Source organism: Capra hircus, chromosome 14, assembly GCF_001704415.2.
Source record: "Capra hircus breed San Clemente chromosome 14, ASM170441v1, whole genome shotgun sequence".
Taxonomy (NCBI): domain Eukaryota; kingdom Metazoa; phylum Chordata; class Mammalia; order Artiodactyla; family Bovidae; genus Capra; species Capra hircus.
The window spans coordinates 25,895,993-25,916,408 of record NC_030821.1 but is presented as its reverse complement, the minus strand read 5'-3'; the positions used below and the strand labels follow the sequence as shown (position 1 = coordinate 25,916,408).

The 20,416-nt window shown below is 33.3% G+C and overlaps 1 protein-coding gene across 1 annotated transcript in view; it reads left to right on the top strand.

Moving 5' to 3' along the window:
- EIF3E (eukaryotic translation initiation factor 3 subunit E) overlaps window positions 1–20,416 on the top strand; it is a 47,683-nt gene that overhangs the window by 12,319 nt on the left and 14,948 nt on the right. Inside the window, exons 5-10 of the mRNA XM_005689158.3 lie at window positions 366–470; window positions 5,844–5,969; window positions 6,643–6,767; window positions 16,862–16,988; window positions 17,994–18,095; window positions 19,291–19,400. Coding sequence (XP_005689215.1) covers window positions 366–470; window positions 5,844–5,969; window positions 6,643–6,767; window positions 16,862–16,988; window positions 17,994–18,095; window positions 19,291–19,400 — 695 coding nt within the window. The remainder of the gene's footprint in view (window positions 1–365; window positions 471–5,843; window positions 5,970–6,642; window positions 6,768–16,861; window positions 16,989–17,993; window positions 18,096–19,290; window positions 19,401–20,416) is intronic.

Below are 20,416 nucleotides of genomic sequence, written 5' to 3'. Positions count from 1 at the left end.
TTGGGGGCCAGTTTTTGCAGGGAACTGAAATTTACTGTACACATTATTTATACAGAATCAGAAAATCTTAACAGGGATGCATATGCTAGATAGTTGTCTAAGCTCCTTTACCAGCTAAGGGATTCACACATCAGACCTTCAGCTGTAATTCAAGTTTGTATCACAACTTAAAGCCAGAACTGTGAATGTGAAATTCAATAATTCCTAATATATATTTTAAGGGTCATGTGGTTTTCTGATATTGGGCTGGGAGAGGGATCAATTTTTGAAAAAATTGCTATCTGGGGACATTTGAAAGAATAAATGATTTGAATCTTAAAACTCAAAATTAAGAAGCATAACCTAAGCTTTTTTTCTGTTTTTAGTTCAGGCAGGAATATTTAGATACACTGTACAGGTATGCAAAATTCCAGTATGAATGTGGAAATTACTCTGGAGCAGCAGAATATCTTTACTTCTTTAGAGTGTTGGTAAGTAGTCTTTTCTTTTCCTTTTCACTCTTCTTTTGTAGGTTGCCTTGGTTCTTCAGAACAGGTCTATAGATTTGGGTCTGTCCATTAAGTTTTCAGCCATCATTGGCAAAAGAAAAAATAAACTTTTAACAAAAGCCAAAGAGAAACAGGAAACCTTAAGTCAGGGCCTCAAAATTTGGAGGGAGATTTAGCTTGTCCTTGAAATCCAAAAGTAGGAACCACTAATTTGTCGTTTTATATATAGCTGTATGATTTTAACATTAGTAGAGTTCTATCATGTAATAGATTTGTTATAATAATACTGCCCGGCACAGTGAGTAGCAAGCACATTTTGGGTGGCATATTACTTAATTTTTGCTAATTTTAGTTCAACGTTTTATGCTGCACGTATTCCTTGAACTTGTTCTAAACAGCTGTGGAATTCTAATGATATTTTTAAAAGATTTTATGCCTTAATAGTAACTTTTTCTACTTTCCGCCCCTCAGGTATTAGACCATAAACTTCCATTTTTTTCCCCCATTTTGTAGGGAGTAGATGAGTTTAAATGGTATTGCTAGGTAATAGCAATTTTGTCTTATTTGACAAGTTCTAGTTTCATTGCTTTTGTCAGGTAAAGAGAGCTGTGTGAAGCTAAAGGAAAAATCAGGCTTCACACTGACAGATTTCTTTCTCATTTTGTCTTCTGTTTAGGTAATTATATTAATAAATGCCTTCTAAAATTTCCAAAATTCTCATTTTAACTAGCTTCTCATTTGAGAAATTATAATTTGTTACTTTGGTTTAGTAAGAAACTGCTTACATCTCTGATAACTCTAGTTAATCCTAGAAGTTGGGAAATTACCTCTTAAGACAGGGACTTTTTGTTTTCTAACCTTGGAACAGTCCCTTTCTGTCTCTGTTTTCTGGTACCTTTTTCTTTTAGCCCCACATGTCAAAGAAAACATTCAATGGCTGCTGTCTTTGGTTGTTTTCTAGGAAATTAAATTTTCCTTTTTTTGTAAGGGAAGGAAGAGTTTGGTGTTATTAAATAAATCTTACACTTTAAAAAAATACTTAGACAACTTTGTTTTTTAAAAGTACCATCCTTTCAAAGAAATAGATTTCAGTTTATTTCTAAGTTTGATTTGAAAATAAAAAAATTTTTTTTCTTTTACTCCTATTTGTAAATGAATTCTTAATTTGCAGTTTAGCTGTGGTTAGCTTGCAAGTGCATTGAAGGTAATGGATGATGCTCAATTTGTAGTGGCTTATCAGAAAATTCCATCAGTTTTACTTTTAATATTATGAAGGATTTAAGAGAGCAAAAGTTGATTACTTTGGAAATGTAAACAGCTTAGAAGAGGATTGTAAAATCAGAAGCCTGATATGATTACAGGTACATGAAAAGAGTTGGTTATTCATATCATTTGTTAATGCTGGGAGTGAATTTTGAGAATGAAGATTTAGTGTCATGTTAGAGTTCTAGCACAGTAAATTTATTGTTGCTGGTCAGTGAGTGAATGTGCCATTTTGCTAAGACATGGAAACTTAAGGTACCTGCTGGAAATCCAGATATTGAAACTCTTCTAGCATATCCACCCTTGAAAGCAGGTTGGTATGAAGAGCCAACTGTAATGACATGGACTTGAGCCAGAGTAGTATGCATGAACCTTTTGGGAATTAAAAAAACTTGCTGCACTGCTACAGAAAGCTTTTTATCCTAACATGTATTACATATTTTAGTTTTAATAGTATTATCATGTTTATGTAGTATGGTTTAGTCTGAAAATTTCTGCATGTGATTCATGTATGGGGCCTCCCTGGTGGCTCAGATAGATGGTGTATACTTTAAAAGTTTGCAGAGTTTTTATATTTACTTTTGTAAAATATGAAGATCTCAGTTGGTTTCCTATCTTTTAAAAATTCTGGATTGATCTTAAGCTTTTGTATCACCTGGCAAATCTTATGATAGAACTCAGGTGACATTCTAGTGGTTGAATACCATGGTCCAGATACAAAATTAATGTTTTATGTTAAGAATCAAAATACAGTGATTGGACAGTACTCAGAAATTAGGTGCAATTCACCTTAAAGTTTTTGACCCATCTTGTGCCATAGAAAAATTGAGTTACATGGAGTTGGTTATTACATGTTGGCATATTGATAAAGGCTAACCAAGCTAAGTTTTAAGCTGGTTTATTTTACTTTTTCTTTTGATATAGATAGACACCATTATAAAATCTATGTATATGTATTATAAAATCTATATTAGATTTGGGATAAATACTGTCGGTGTTTTTGCTTATTGGTTAGTTAATTTTATTTTTTTGCAAAGGACCTGTTTTCATTTCTAAATTCTTTCCTAGTGGTTGATTAGTCTTTTAAATCTATGGTTAGGGAAACATAAGCTATGAAAGAACCATTGTAACTATGATCTGAGATTAGAATTTGACTCTCTGAGTGACCTATTGTAGGTTAGTGTTGTATAAATTAAAGCTGTGTGACCCTAGGATCTACTTTTATTTTTAAAAGATTTGGTGGCTTTTAGAAAATACCAACTAGTACTTAAATGCATCCTCTTTGACTGTGAAACTTCTTTGAATAATACTGTAAGAAATTCATTAATTTAAATTGAAATGGTGGAATAAATTTGGTAGGAATTTTGGAAATTTTTTTGTTTTGAAAGTTGTTATCACTGTATTTTAATTATTTTGTTAGAATTTGTCCTCACTGTGGCCTTTGGTCTGGCTTCAAAATATAACCCCTCCCCTCATCCAACAGCTATTTGAAATAAAAGTAATTTTAAGATGCTGGGACTGTTGGTGATCATATTTGTGTATGTGATTCACTTAGAATTTAAATTTCCTACTCTTCAGTACTTGTCATTCAATTTAAAGGTACTTGTCCTTGAGTCAAGAAAGTTGAGTAATGATGATTTGGTGGATTTTAAAATCTTTTCATTTCTTTTTTTTTTAGTGTATTTATTTGTTTATTTTGAGTTTTAGAGTCTTGACTGAAGATTTGGATCTGATGTGCTCTGCTTGTCACTGTAAAAGATGTGTATTTCATACATTGTTCATCCCATTTTAACATCTAAAATTGAGATGTGTCCTAAATTGACCTAAAATAATTAATACACCTTAAAATTGATGACATCTTAAATTTCAGTGAAATATTAGTACTTAGATTTCTTTGTAAGGATCAAACATCTTCTCCTTTGTGATTTGAACAATAGTTTTATGGATATTTGTGTCAAGTGTTTAATTTCAGTAAGTTTTAACATGCACATACCTGTGCAGCTACCACCAAATCAAGATAAAGAATATTTTACCCCAGAAAGACCCCTTGTTTCCATTTGCAGTCATACCTCATCTCTTGTTCATCTACTGACTAGTTTCCATTCCTATTAGAGTGGCCTTCTAGAATTTCATGTTAAGAGGAATGATATTTTTAAGCTTGTGCCTGGCATATTTTGGCTAGCAAGTTTTTGAGATGTCTTTGTGTTATTGTATGTATCAGAAGTTTGATTCTTTACATTCTAGGAATATATTAGTTTTTCTGTTCATTCATTAATAAACATTTGGATTAGTTCTGGATTTTGTCTGTTTCAAATAAAGATAAGAATATTTATATACAAGTTTTTTTTGTGGACATAAATTGTAACAATAATAAGAACCAGTGGTTTTCATTATGTTTCCAATTTTAATTTGCAAATTCTTCTGTGCTATTCTCCGGTTCTAAGAGTTGGTTACTGTTGCAAATTCAGTCTCTGCTATTTGCCTGTTCTAAGAGTTTTCCTGTTCTAAGAGTTTGTTATATATATTTTCAGTATATTTGGATTAGTTATTGTTATCAAAGGAAGACTCTCAGTGTAGGCTGAGTCTGAATTAGGTGTGGTTTTAATCCTCATAGTTAAGGCAACCTATAGTACTCTGTATCGTCATTTCTATTCTCATTATCGTTTTGGTAATGACTCACCTTTTCTGAGTTTTTATTATGTGTCAGATGATGATGTAATATTCTTTACATGTATTATGTCATCTAACTCATACAACAGTTGAGGTGGGTTCTGATAGTATCTTCATTCTATAGATGAAGAAGCTAAAGCTCAGATGGTTCAGCTGTTTATAGTGGTAGAGCCAGAATTATTAGTGGTTGGATTTCCAGTCCTGCCCATACAATTTTATTTAACTTGTAATTATAATATGTACTAATGGTACTTTACAATTAATACCACCATGTAAATGCTTCAATGAAAAAGATATTCTGCCTCCAGTATACTCACTTGCTTCTGCTGCTTTAGCACAGTTCAGAGTCATTATATAATCAGCTTTTCTTTGCCTTGCTTTTTGAGAGTCCGGCTTTACTTGTTTTTGTTGTTAACCTAGTCTTTATAGATATTTGGGTTTATGATACTCTTCCGCCAATGGCAAGAAGAGATAGCATGTCCCTCATTTCTCTTTTTTTGTAGGTTAAAATTGCAGTGTGAAATCTATAGCTTTTATGAATAGAGGTATAATTTTCAACAAGTTATGCTCTCCATGCATCATTTCTGCCCTCCTTTTTAATGAAGATAAAAAAAATTTATTTACCTTTCATGGTTTTAGGATTGTATAAGAAAATGAACTTTTGTTGCTCGTTGCATATTCCTTTGATAATTATTAATGGTATTAGCCAATACACCTGCTTTTCTTTCTGTGACTTTTTCCATTTGTATTGTAATTTAGAAAGCTTTTTGTTCTGAAAAAATTTTTTTAATTGTAAATGAGATCCACAAGTCTTTATTTCCATATCTTTACTCCAGGAATTTTTAGCAACAAATTGCTTCTGTATCTTAACTCTTGGCAAAGATTTAGGGCTCTAAAATTCGATTAATTGTGTATGTGCTGTGCTATGTACTTAGTCACTCAGTCGTGTCCAACTCTTTGCAACTCCATGGACTGTAGCCCACCAGACTCCTCTGTCCATTGGGATTCTCTAGGCAAGAATACTGGAGTGGGTTGCCATGCCCCTCTCCATGGGATCTTCCCAGCCCAGGGATCGAACCCAGGTCTCCTGCATTGCAGGCAGATTCTTTACCATCTGAGCCACCAGGGAAACCCTGACTAAATTATCTGAAATGGATTATGCTAAAACACTGGTTTTTGTATCCTAGTTTTAGGTTACTCTTTGTTTTCTGATCTAGACTGAATATCAAAGACCTGAGTATTTTTAGTAAATTAAGTTAAATGAAAGCTGTTTGAGTCAGCTTAACCAGTGTGATCCAAATAAAGGGCAGTTTGGGGAAGAGAGCTTTAGATTTTTTAGTAGGCTGGGTGGATATGTAGGGTATAACATTATCTATTCCTCCAGAGTATTCAGAATATAATTAATTATGATGGCTTCAACAGGTTCCAGCAACGGATAGAAATGCTTTGAGTTCACTCTGGGGAAAACTGGCCTCTGAAATCTTAATGCAGAATTGGGATGCAGCCATGGAAGACCTGACACGGCTAAAAGAGACCATAGATAATAATGTGAGTTACACCTTTTTAAGGTGATTCTCTGAAATTCTATGTATCCTTCATACTTCTTGATAGGAAAAGTACTGTGTAGGAAGGAAGAATGGAAGAGAGGAAGGCTAAACTAAAATGTTCACCTGACTTAAAAATCACAGTGGGTTAGTGGGTTGATTAATTTTACTGAACCTCCTTGAAGGAAGTTGTCAAACCTCTTTTGGCTCTTAGAGAAAATAACTCAGCTTTCATTTTTGTTAGAGCTATAATGCCTCTTTTACCTGTTTCAGTGGAAAAGACATAATACTCTTAGTGCTACCCTTTATTGAAAGTCCTATGCAGAAGACATTTTTCATCTCCTATTAGTGTCTAATAAAACCTCTTTTTATGGAGTGTTTAATTTAGTGCTTGCTTTTAAAAATGTTTTCTGAAATGAGTGTAACTTGGAGTCTCTGTAAAAATGGCTTAGTGGACATTGTTGAATTTGTCTCTGAGAACAGGGAAATTTTGCATGTCAGGGGTCATGTAGAGAGCAGTCTAGTCTAGGAGATTGGACTTTGATCATAATGATCACAGTGCGCATGCTTTAGAAGGTTCTCATTTTAACTAAAATTCCGATATTAGCAATAATTTACTCCCTTTCCTCTTTCTCATATATTAATATTTCCTTTGTATACATTTTTTAATCCTTTAGTCTGTGAGTTCTCCACTTCAGTCTCTTCAGCAGCGGACATGGCTCATTCATTGGTCTCTGTTTGTTTTCTTCAATCATCCCAAAGGGCGCGATAACATTATTGATCTCTTCCTTTACCAGCCACAGTAAGTTATTTCACTGTATTTTTAAAAAATATTTATTTGTTTATTTATTTGGCTGCACTGTGTCTTTGTTGTGGCATGGGGGAGCTTTTAGTTGTGGCATGTGGGATCCAGCTCCCCAACCAGGGATTGAACTGGGCCCCCTGCATCAGAGCCGCAGTCTTAGCCACTGGACCACCAGGGAAGTCCCCACTGTATAATTTTCACTTCAATTATATGAAATCAAATGGAATTTTTAGAGTTTAAAATGTACTTCTCTCTAACATTTAAATTTGTTTTCACGTTTTTTTCCCTTCATGTGGTAGATGTGCTTGTTCATGGAAAAAGCTTACATATAACTCTTTAGTAAATTACTTGATAAAAGTACATTCTGAGCCCTTTAAAGTGCTCTTTAAGTGTGGTCCCTGGGCCACCAGCATCAGTATTTTGCAGAATCTCAGGCCTTATCCTAGAAGAACTGAATAGAATCTATGTAACAAGAATCCAGGTAATTCATACTTGCATGAAAGCTTCAGAATTAGAAGGCTTTTAGGCTGTATTATTTGGAAGGAAGATAATACATCCCAGGAATCCCTTTTATATCATCTTTGCTCTATCATCCAGCTTTTGGTAACAAGAAATACACTGCTTTGTGAACTGTACTGTTCTATCATTAGGTAGAAGTCATTTTTAAACTTTATTCTTCCATTTGAGATAAATGCCTCTGGATCTTCTGCTTGTTATTTCTTAATATTTTGGTTGGAGCAACAGAAAACAAGACACGTTATGAAAATATTTCAGATACCTGAAGATAATTTTCCTTATTTTTCTTTCCTTCAAGCTAAATATCTCTGGTTTTATCAAGTAATGTAGTTGGTTACGTTCTTTAATATTATGGCTGCTGTTCTTAGATAACCACCAGTTTATCCATAGCCTTTTAAAAATCTGGATGTTTAAAATGGAAAGCTTATTCTAGAATATCTAAGCTTTATAGAAAGCAGTGGCAGTATTAGCTTCAGTGATCAGTACATATACTTTTATTAATTTAACCCAAGATTTCATTAACTTTTGTTTCTGGGTATGACTTACTAACTGCATTGTTGACTAAATCACACATAAATACTTTGAGCCATATTTCTGTTATTTTTAACCTAAATTAAGATAGAGATCCTAATACATTTCACTTGATTTCTGCTTATTGTTGTCTGTCAAATTAAGATTTTAATTTTTTTCTAAAATGTATATTTACTTTACAGAAGTATAGTTTAGGAATTGATGGTGTAATACCCTTTTAATATAAAGTCAGTGAACATTGAACAACCTGTATTTTTTGTGTGATTTTCTAAGTTTTAAAAATAAGGCAGTAGTACTGTAGCAATATTTTTGCATAAGTTGATGAAATATAATCATCTAAACTGATCACATTAGTAACCATGTTCTCTAAATGCTCAGTTTATTAAGATTTTTAAGACTGAAATATTTGACTTCTTCAGTTATTAACATGAACATCGGAACTTTAAATTTAAGAGAAATTAAGTTATTGGTGGTGATGAAGATGAAAAATATTTGCCAACCAAGAAGTGCCAGTAATTTTTAAATGTAGAAACAGGGAGCCAGTTTTAAATGGTATAAATTGTGTTTCTGCATTAAATGCTAAATATTCCCCTAAATCTGGCAAATAGAAGCACTTTTATCAGAAATCTGCTTGGCTTATTTTCTGTATTAATATTATAACTTAAGTTCAGTGTTAGTGTATTTAGTCAGTATTTGCATGATAGTGAAAGTCTCTCAGTTGTGTCCGACTCTTTGTGACCCCATAGATTATACAGTCCATGGAATTCTCCAGCCCATAATATTGGAGTAGGTAGACTTTCCCTTCTCCAGGTGATCTTCCAAACCCAGGTCTCCTGCATTGCAGGTGGATTCTTTACCAGCTGAGCCACAAGGGAAGCCCTTGTATCATGATACACTAGTCCAGTTTGTTAAAACTGAACACAGGCAAGGAAGTTTTTGTAACAGGAAATTATTTTGATCTTTCCTTGAAAAAGCAAAAACTACATGGCATTAAGTGAGGTAGAAGACAGTGTATGATTCCAGCATTAAAGTTTAAATGTAAATTACAAGAGATAAAATTTTTTATAACTTACATGGTTTATAGTTATTTATTTTATTAGAGATTATAGCATTCAGGTTTGCCATCTAGATTCACAATAGTCGCTAAAGCAGGGCATAAAAGCTTGTTTCTATCTGAGCTGCTGTTCCTCCTTAAAGAAACCCTCTTTGTAGGAAATTGAACGTTGCGCAGTCTTGTCCGACTCTTTGCAACCCTAGGAACTATACCGTCCATGGAGTTCTCCAGGCCAGAATACTGGAATGAGTAGCCTTTCCCTTCTCCAGGGGATCTTCCCAACCCAGGGATCAAACCCAGGTCTTCTGCATTGCAGGCGGATTCTTTACACGCTGATACACCATGGAAGCCCCCAGAATTTTATAGTTGGATACTCTTTGTTGGATGTAATAATAGATTGTAATCTGGAAAGTTAAGTTATAGTACGTTTATTGCATTAAGTAAGCTCTTAGAAAAGGTTAAAAAAGGAAAGTCACTGTGTACTAAAGTAAGATCCTACAAGGATGTTATATTTTTTTCTGACTTTTGATCTAGGAATCCCACAACTTTATTTGGTAGTGTTTTAGGGGTTTATTTGCAAAGAAAAGAGCTGAACCAACCTCAAAAGAACTGATGTATAAAACCAACATGCCATCATTTGCTATGAGAAGTGCTAAGAGAAACTAAGAACATGAAACACTGACCAGATTGTTCTGACCCTATAGGTTTAATATTCATATAGGAAGTTACAGAGTACAGAAGATTTCTTTATGAATACTTGAAATCAGGATAGACTATTAATTTATGTGACTAGAATGTTTAATAGCACGATCAGATTAACATATCCATTTCCACAATATTTTTGTCGCTAGGTCTATCCAGGATCCAGGTCAGGAACATGTTTTGGTGTGTATGTCACCCTAAATATTTGAGTGGGCTTTTCCAAGGTTTGGTTTTTTCTATACTTCTCTTTTTATGATTCTGTTTCAGATCACTGCCTCTCAATTTGCTCCCATCTTTCTTTCCTGGTCCCTAGTGTTGATTTAAATATTTTTTATCAAGTTCTCAAGTCTTCCTGATAATGATAGTTTTCTCATACTAAATTGATGAGTACTACCTATCTTTAATTTTAAACTATCCATGCATCTTACGAAAAAAGATGTTTTGTAAGAATTTCAAATTCAAAAATTAAGGATATAGTTCTCAGTATTTATGGAGATTAATCAGACATGCATTCAAATGAGAAGAGAGTAAAAATAAAATTGTCATGTAGTATTTTGCCTCCCTTCTGAATGATAAACCTGTAAGATTGTCTTATGAATTTATTAATATCTCTAAAGTCATGAGTGGAAGTATGAACCTTCCCTAAATGAGCAAGTTTGATTCAGACATTGGATACTGTAATAGCTGGCTCTAATCTTGATACCTAGCAGGTGGGTTATAAGGACAGGTTTTCTTGTACAAAGTCATAGGGATCCCTAGGTATTGGCCTTCCACGCTACTACTTATGGGTAGACTCACTCTCCTATAGTTTTTATAGTTACATGTGTATCCAGAGAGGAATATTATTGAGCTGATTTTAAAAACACATCTTTAAATAAAGTAAACAAGAAAAGTAAAAATATTCAAACCCACTGAAAATTCTATAATACAGATTAAGGGGAAATAGTATATTCATTCCTAACAACCTTATGGCTTTAATATAATTAAAACTATATTTAATTCCTTAGTAGAATCTTTTATTATAAACACTAGAAATATAAAGGTAGTAGTTGAGATAGCAGAAAGTTTTGTTGAAGATAAAAGATCAAACTTATAAAGGAAAACAATGCAAAAAATAGATTTGTTTTTTAAATTTTAAAGTAAGATAAAGGTTCATGGTTATAGAAATATAATTAAAATAACAACTTAGAATTAAGACAGTTAATTATGAAGCTATATTCTGTAAGTAGGCTTAATGCTTTCATTTGTATTTCCATGGTTTCATGTATAAAAAAGAATACCTTATGCCATTAAAAATCTCTGAATAAGTTTTTAAAAACTAGAAATTTCATAGCATGTGCTTCCTGGACAAAAATACAGTAAAACTGGGCATTATTAAAAGTTTTATAAATAACTGAATCAAAGAGATTAAGTATTGATAATTATGAAATACCTGCCACAGCAGCACTCAGAAATTAGTTCATAGCCTTGAATACTTGTTCAACTTTTAAAACCTTGATTAAAAGTACAGAAAAACAGAACAAAGTCAGTGAAAATAAAATTAGCAATGTATTAGTAAATGTTAAACATTTTCATCCTCCCAATTCAGTATTACAACTTTAAAATTTCTCCAAAATATGATGCTTATCATCTTCACTTGCCATAGGGTCAGGTTGCCATCATACTTTCTTCCTTATTAGTAATGTCCTAATGACATATTCCCAGTTTTGCCTGATTATAACTTTTTCATGTGAGAAAACTCCCAGTTGGCTTGACAGATTATTGTTTCATTCATTTTCCTAGGCTGCATATTCTTTAATTAGAGTAGGTTTTAGTAAGTAGTGTATAATTTGCATTTGCGTCTCTATAGTCAGTATGTCTTTTTCAATTGTCATTGATATATAGTAGGTATTAATGGAGAAAGTATCATATTTTTCTGTTTCTAATTTCTAACAGCACAGGAATAGGGCTTCTCTGGTGGCTCAGAGGTTAAAGCGTCTGCCTGCAATGTGGGAGACCTGGGTTCAATCCCTGGGTCGGGAAGATCCCCTGGAGAAGGGAGTGGCACCCCACTCCAGTATTCACAGGAATGCAGTTTAATGTGGTTCATTGAATATATGTTAAATTGATAGCTTATATAGATTGTGATTTCAGGCCTTTTCCAAGTGCAGGAAGTACTGTGATGATGATGCATACTTTTGTCCTTGAAGTGGAAGTTTAGATGCCAGTGCCAGTTGAGTCTCTTACATCATATACGTTATCATTTCTGCCATAAGTTATTCTGAACCTAAAATGGAGATGATTTTCACGTTTGAAAAATGTTGAACTTTTAAATGTAATGTAATATATAAGATAAGGTATCAAGTATAAGCTGGAACAGTGTTCGTAGGCTATTAGAGATGAGGCTCTGCCACCAAACGTAGGTGCTATTAGTAAGAAGAATGCATATGTAATACAATGCTCTCGTTACTCTCCATTTGTAAAAAAAGATTTAAAGTTCAGTTAGGAAAAGAATGTTTGATTTGTTTTCTAAATTAAAAAATGTATATTTCCTAAGAAATTTCAGGTTTTACTGTTAACAGTCAACTAGATTGTGCCCAGAATTTGTCCTCACTTACCATCTGCCATTATTTTTCTGAAACTTCCTAATTGTTCCTGACAAGAAAACTTTTTTATGCAAGTATTTTACTTGCTTTAGCTTAGGATGATCTCTAAAAATCCATCCTCTGCGGTTATAATAAGTTTAGCCTTTCTGGAAATACCCTTTTCTTTTTTGTACCAATTCAAAGCCTGCCTGTTTTTCAAGATCCAGCTCAGGTTAACTTCCTACATAAGGTCCTATATATTGTGCCTGCCTTATACTTGGTTTAATTAATGTCTTTCTAAAAAAACTTACAATTGCCTTATCACCCTAACTAGATTATAAGCATGTTTGAGAGGAGAATTTTATTTGGTGGTTTATTTTGTCTTATCCTTTGATTACTAAACGTTCTGAGTTATAATCAAAAAATACTGTAAGAACACTTCCATAAAATTATACAATTAGAACAGGGTTGTGCTAGAAAAAGAATAAACTTTCTTATTTGACCATCCTGAAATTGCACTTCAGAGCACAATAAATACTGAACTTCTTATTTAAAGGAAAAATAGTTTTAAGTTAGATTTCAAAAATAGAGAAGGTATAGGCTCCTTTCTTACATAGTTTATAATGCAAACAAATAACACAAGTAGCTTAAGAACATATTTAACTACATATAGATGTGCAATTTATGACACCAGTGAGACCTGGAAAAGTTAGAAGAAGATGAAAATTGATTTGACTTTTAAATTTTGATTGATAAAGAAGAAAGGAGATGAATGATAGAGAAGTAGAACAGAAGAGCACAGTGGTTACTGGCAGGCTATTAAATAGTGATACCTATGGTTTTTTTATATTTGAACTAAATCATATGATTACTGATCCTACAGGAGTGTAAACTAAGATGACTTGCCCAGAATCACCCTTAATCCTCACTCCCTTCCTTTTTGTACTGATCAATATAGATAACTTACACCCAGACATAGACAGGATCGCTTCTTTCCTAGCAGGTAGGAATTCCCTGCTATGTTTGGAAGTCTGCTGTGGTAATGCTGTATACCAAAAGCTATGGACCGCGAGCTAAAAATTGTGGCCCATTGCTTTTTTTCTCATGGCCTGCAATCTGAGAATGACTTCTGCATTTTAAATGGTTAGGGAAAAAAAATATTTTGTGATATGAAAATTATGAAATTAGAGATTTAATGTCCATAAATTTTTATTGGAACACACATTCATTGATCTATATTGATCTATCTGATCTGTGCATGTATAGAGATGGATGGATATAGAGAGATACAGAGATGATCTGTATCTGCTTTCGGACAGTAACGGCAGAGTGGAATTGTTGTGACGGAGATGGTCATACGTGGTTGCACTCGCCTTGCTTCACTGCTGCTCAGTGCTCCTTGAATCCCAGTGATGCTGCCCTAGTGCCTGGCCCTTTTCAAGTGTCATGTATATCACTACATGGCAACATTTTACCAGTGCTTACTCATCATGTCAACAGGAGAAAAGTGGATTTCAGATGTGCTTAAATTTAAGGCACAATACAGTGGAAATATTTTGTTTCAAATTAGAAAGCAAAGCATTGAATTGACAGTGTAGATACGCTGAAAGTGTACAGTGTTCATCCATATAACTAGGCCGTAAGCCCTCATTACAGTATTCCCAACTGATTACAAAGCAGCTCTCAGAAAAATTAGGAAATTTAAAACAATACTGCAGCAGAGTTTCCTCACAAAATTAAGGAAAATGAGGCTTCAACTAAAGTATGTTTCTGAATGGCTCTTTTGTTAACCAAGTAAGGAAAGCCATTTACTAGTTATGTTCAGTTGCAGCAGCCAAAAAAATATGTCCAGAAAAAAAGAATTGGTTTAAAACTTACAGCCTTCTACTGAGAACTGTTCCTCAGAATTGAAGATATTGGGAGCACATCAATAGTCAATTAAGAAATAAAGTATATGATTTTTTAGTTATTTCTTAGATTCTGTTGATAGATGTTTATCAATATGGCTAGTTGGTTTGAGGAATCACTGTTGGATTTGAAGTGTCTGAAGAACATGCCTTTATGAATAGTCTGTGGAACAACTACAGTTGAAAATATTTTCAGAGTTAAGAAAGCACTAATTTAGTACAACCTGAAGTGGAACCTGCTAAACTGTTAAAAATATTGGTGGCAAATATATGTGGGGGAGAAAATTGGTTATTATTGGACAAATTTACAAAGCTTGTGGAAATGTGAGGTGTTGAAAGCCTATAGTTGTCCATTGCATTAGACATGTCCACATATTTCGTGGAAGATTCCTGAATCCATGGTGTATTGTTAAACCATTAGCGTCAACAGTGAACTTCATTTTCTGTTGTGGGCTTAACTGTTCGCAGTCCCTGAATTTTTGTTTGATCGATAGAATATCTTGACTTTCCCTAGTACCACAATGATAAAATGGCTTTGCAGTGGCAAAGTTTTATTGTGACTTTTTCTAGGTTGGAGTAAGGTGGAAATTTTCTTAAACAAAAAATTGCCCTCAACCACTATGAGCAAGCCCTGGATGGCTCTGGAAGTTATATTTTGCTATAGACTTAATGTTTCTTAGTTCAACCTAAAATTATAAATCTGAACAGTACTTATATGCAGACTTATACTGCAGCAGGCATTTATTTGATGATGAATAACATAATATGAATCCTAAGTAATGTCTAGCTGCTTTAACCTTTCCTGTTCTTTGAAAAGTTTAAAGAAGAAATGAGACCTTCATTCCCACACAGATTTGTAGCAGATAGATTTTTTAAGCTCAAGTTACATTTCAAAAAAGTTTTAGATCTCATTGTAAGTACAAAGGAAATTTCTGTGTATGAAAATCCATCTAACTGTGCAATTGAAATAGAAATGATTTATTTGCAATGTAATGATAGCTATATCGTTACATTTGATAGCTAAAAGGCAATATCAAAAGATCTTAACAGAATTCTTAAAAAGCCTTCCCCAAGTGATAAATACGCTAAATTAAAGTCTTATCATTGATACCAATGTTTGGTAGTACCTGCATACATTAAAAAATCATTGTTGGTTTAAATATGTAAAATCTCATTACAGATTAGCATTAACAAACATTTGTAATAAGTTTTAATAGGGATCTCTAAATTTGAACCCAATAAGCAAAGTTACCCTATTAAGGGAATTTTACTATTTTTATTAGTAGACTTGAATTATGAATATTTGTAGTCAGCTATTACATTTTGAGTTTTTATAATAGAATATTTTAGAAATTTGTTTTATTTTTATATAGGTGCCTGATTAATATTCTGAGTCTTGCTTCTTGGCCTGCAAAACCTAAAATATTCATTATGTGGCCCTTCACAATAATTTTCTAACCCAACTATATACTCACATAGAGATGATTTCTTAAGGACATCATTTTCCAATAAAAACAGTGAAATTATACATGATGCAATAATACAGAGAAAGGATAAGTAAAGGGGGGGTTACCATCGTATAAAATATACTTTAATCTTATAGGAATAAATCTATGAATGAGTTCCATAAATGTGTACTAAAACTACCTACTTCAAATCTGATTAAGAAAACCAGTCATACTCTCCTATACACCATGTCTCTGGTAAGAGTATTGAGGCAGTCACTTGTACTGAACAACAACATTGCATTTAAAATTTTCTGCCTGAAACTCATACTTAATTTTTCAGATAGTGAAGCTTTTAGCTGATTTGTTTAGTTATCTTTTCTTAGAAATTGTTTTGTTCTTGAGTTAATGTTGATTATTTTTATAGCTTGCCTTGTTTAGAGGGAATTTAAAGAGGACTAAGTGGAACTAGATTTTATCTAAATGTTAGGTTATTATCGGATTGTAGGGTCCTCTGATGAGTTCAAACAACATTTTATGGGGTATCTACAATATGACAAAGTATAGAGATTTATTAACATTATAATCTGGGAGAACTTGGGAGATAAGGTTTCTCTGCTGGACCTTGAAGAATGGCTAGAATTTAGACTTTCAGAGGGATGTGTTTGGGAGAGCAGTGGAGTGAGCTTTAAAAAGTGAGGAAAGCAGGAGGCAGTCAGTGGTGTGCTGGGAGATAGAGCTGGATGGGTACCTTGGAGCTTGAAGATTCAACTAAGAGAAATGGACTTTGTTGACAAATATTTCCAACCTGGTGCTCAGAGGTTCTTACTGGATAAAAATTAGGGAGCTGTAAAAGGAAATTGAGCAGAAGAAATACAGGATAAATACCGAATGACCAGGGTGGTCAGCTGCTGATCATCAAAATAGTTTCCAGTCTTCCATCCCCTGAAATTAATTGGTTTTAATTGTTTGTGTAAGCGCCTGATTCTCTTAATTATGAGGAGTGTTTTGCACATAGCTTTTCATACATTTGTTCTTACAGGTAAATGAAATCTTTTGAAACAGACTGATGGCTTATATAAGAGCCTTTCAAAATCCTTTTACTCGGCAGTGGTAATAGAGGTAATATTTACCTCTTAAGTGAGTCTCTCATCTCACCCCAAATTGAGAAATACCAGCTAGCATTCTTACCATTTAAACTTTTTCTTGGTGAAGATGGCCCTAATAATACTCATTTGTAATTTTTTACAATCCTTGCTTACTGAAACAGTGCAGTCTGATGGGCTGCTCAAGTGTTTTCTTTAAATCACAGATGATTATAGATCTAGAAAAACTTGGTAAGTTATTAAGTAAATTACATGGTTTTTTTTAGGTATCTTAATGCAATTCAAACGATGTGTCCACATATTCTCCGCTATTTGACCACAGCAGTCATAACAAACAAAGATGTTCGAAAACGCCGGCAGGTGCTAAAAGATCTGGTCAAAGTTATTCAGCAGGTAAAAAGTAAAATCTGTATTGATTTTTAAAATGTGCCTAAACTTTAACCTCTTTTTCTTGAAGAAGTAGGACTCTTAGATCTTACAGTGAAGAGAGTGAAAGTCGCTCAGTCGTCTCCGACTCTTCTCAACCCCGTGGCCTGTACCGTCCATGGAATTCTCCAGGCCAGAATACTGGAATGGGTCGCCTTTCAATTCTTCAGGGGATCTCTCCAACCCAAGGATCAAACCAGGATCTCCTGCATTGCAGGCAGATTCTTTACCAACTGAGCTATCAGTTTAGCTATCAGGCTAAAAATCTTTTAAAAAGTAGGAGGAAAGTATACATGAAAAGAAAAGAGCCCCAAATGGGCATATGCTGCCTTCCAGTTCAAGATACATTTATGGTAGATGTGGCATGAATGAAGACTGCTCTCTGCTAGTTGGATACTTAATATACATTGTGTATTAGTGTTCTTACTGCAAAGAGTAAAGGAGATCTGGAGCCTGGATTCTTTTTTGAAGGACACTACCTACATAATAGCAGAGTAGTTAATCTTGACATAATTTTAATAGTACCCATGTTGTGCAAAAGCTATAGCACTGCTGCTTGGTTTTTAGTGAATTTCTCAACAATAACTGTGGGTTCAAAAAGAACTTAAATATTTATTTTATCTAAGAATAATTTAGATAGAAAAAGGCAGTTTTATTCATCAGAATATGAATACACTGTTACTTGGAGAAGTTCATCACTATTCATTGACTAAGGGAGACTTTTGGCAGTAGAGGAATTTGAAAGCTTTCGGAATGGTTCTAGGATGACCATTTAGAGAACTTGGTTTAGAAGGCATCATAAGGTTAAGGTGTGGCCTTGAATTAGGATATAAGCAATTGCTTTGAGAAGATAGTACTTGGTAATTTGTTAGAAACTAATGGTAAGGGAGGAGAAAATAGGAAGATTGGGGGCAGTCTACTACTAAACAGTGTTGAATCAAATCCAGCTTAACCTTTGACTTAATTTTACAGGAGTCATACACGTATAAAGACCCAATTACAGAATTTGTAGAATGCTTATATGTTAATTTTGACTTTGATGGGGCTCAGAAAAAGCTAAGGGAATGTGAATCAGTAAGTATAAATTTTTGCTTACAAATTAATAATTCTTTAATTTGAGGGTATTATAAGAATTAACCTAACAGGGTTTTATTAATTATGTCAGAAATGTTTATTAATCTTAAAATGGCAGACTGTTTAGAAATGTGTTGGGTCGAAGACATTTTTGATTTTATTACCATGTGTCTACCCCTTTTGTTAACAGTTGGTTAAAACATTAAGGGCTTTTAAATTCACACATAATTTCATGTCTTATCCTGAATGAATAAAAATATGTGAAATGCTTTATTTGTATAAGCAAGATAATATCAAGTTTTACATCACAGTTGTGGTTCCAGCTTGTTACATAAACAGGCCTAATTTGTAATTTTTCTTACGATATTTTAACATTTGCTATAAATCAGTCAAGCTAAGAGTGAATTTTTAAACTAGTGTCTTCTGTTAGCTGGCAGAAACTAAGGTACTGTCAGAGCATCTGAAAAAGTTGGACTTACAGTCTTTTTTCTTAGTAAGTTTTCAAGTTTTGAAAAACTAAGAATTACTTGTTAAATGCATTTACCAAATCTGTAAGTAAGTATGCCTTTAGAGGTGATTTTCAAACATTGAACAAAGTTTGTAACAACTTGTGTATATGTAGTACAACAACTTGTGTACATGCAATCAAATGCGACATTATTAAATATTGGTGTTTATTGTAATACTAAGTATCTAGGCCATGCCAGGCAGTGGGGCACTTGGTTGCTGTTTTTGAAGTTAAAATATTGTCTTTTAATTATGATACATCTGTGAAATAGGTGTCACCCTTTGAATTTGTTTCTCCTGTGGCTTTCCGGTCTACTTATTATCACAGAAGTATGCATATTTTAGTCCATATCTACATTAAAAAGCTGGAAATATGTTATCTACAGAGCATTACTTTAGGTTAATGACAGGACAAAGCCGCTTTGTTGTAAGGTTGTTGAGGTCATCAGTGGAACAAGGAAATGTAGTTTTTAGCTCTTTTTCTTGTAGCATTCATTTTCTTATTTGCATTTTTAGAGACTTGAATATAGTGTTCTAAAAAGTACTATGAAGTAGAACCTGTGATATTAGATGAGAGAGTTGTAGTGAAAGGAATAATGAGTAAAGAACAAAGAACATATTTGAGACAAATTTTTAAAATTGCCCATCGGCATTTATAATTTTTTCCTCTTATATTTTATTCATATAGGTACTAGTGAATGATTTCTTCTTGGTGGCTTGTCTTGAGGACTTCATTGAAAATGCCCGTCTCTTCATATTTGAGACTTTTTGTCGCATCCATCAGTGTATCAGCATTAAGTAAGAATACTGATTTAATTTATACTTTCTACTTTTAAATTCCTATAAACTTTGATTTATTGTAAAGTTACAGTTACCAAGATTCCAGTTAATTGGATTTCTATTGTATTTCTCTGTGCTATAGTAGAAAAAGGAAATGTCATAGTGATTTATTAAAAATCCTAACTTTTGTTTGAATTCTGGGATGCTTCAGATCCTTCTTATTTCCATATATGTGGGAAAGCATGATTTTTGAAAATTACTTCAAGGCAGTATTATGATTGTCAGAGAGTTACCTTTTAAAAGAATACTATTACACCATTACATAGGGAGAAAAGAGTGATGACCAGTTTTAGAATGGTTTTCAACATGAGTTCACTTAAGGAATCAGTCCTTAGTAAATTGGAGATGCTGTTGAAAAGACCACATTTGGTAATTATTTCAGTTAATTGAATTTATTTTATTTAATTATATGTTTGAATTCTCATAGTAAACTCCTGTGACATCCTAAAATGTTGAAACATGGAAAAGTTATGGAGAATTTCAGTTGAAATTTTCTCTGTTATGTGAGGAAATTGTTGGGAAAAATTGTGAAACTTACATAACTTATTAGAAACTGATTTTATGTATTAGAAATTGAAAAATAGCAGTGTCCTTGACCACAGATGAAGTCAAGCAGTAAATGCTCCTTAAATGTTTAAAAACTTACTATGTTAATGTTTGCCTCTTAGGAATTGTATGTACACCAAAGTTTTTCTTTAGAGCCTTTGGTTTTCACTGTCATCCATTCTTGCTTGCCTTATTTTAGTGGGTTGTCATTGAAGTGGTTATTCAGAGTTAGAATTACAGTGTGAACATGGGTCTTTTCCTTTGGGGTTGAAGTTTTGACCTTATTTAGTACTTTATTATAGCTAGCAGACATACTGATATAATTTTAAGAATCTGGTTCCCAATCTAGTTCCCTTAAGGAATACATGGAAATACCTAGCAGTCATTAGTCATGAAATGCATTAGTCATGAAATGCATTATCTATATA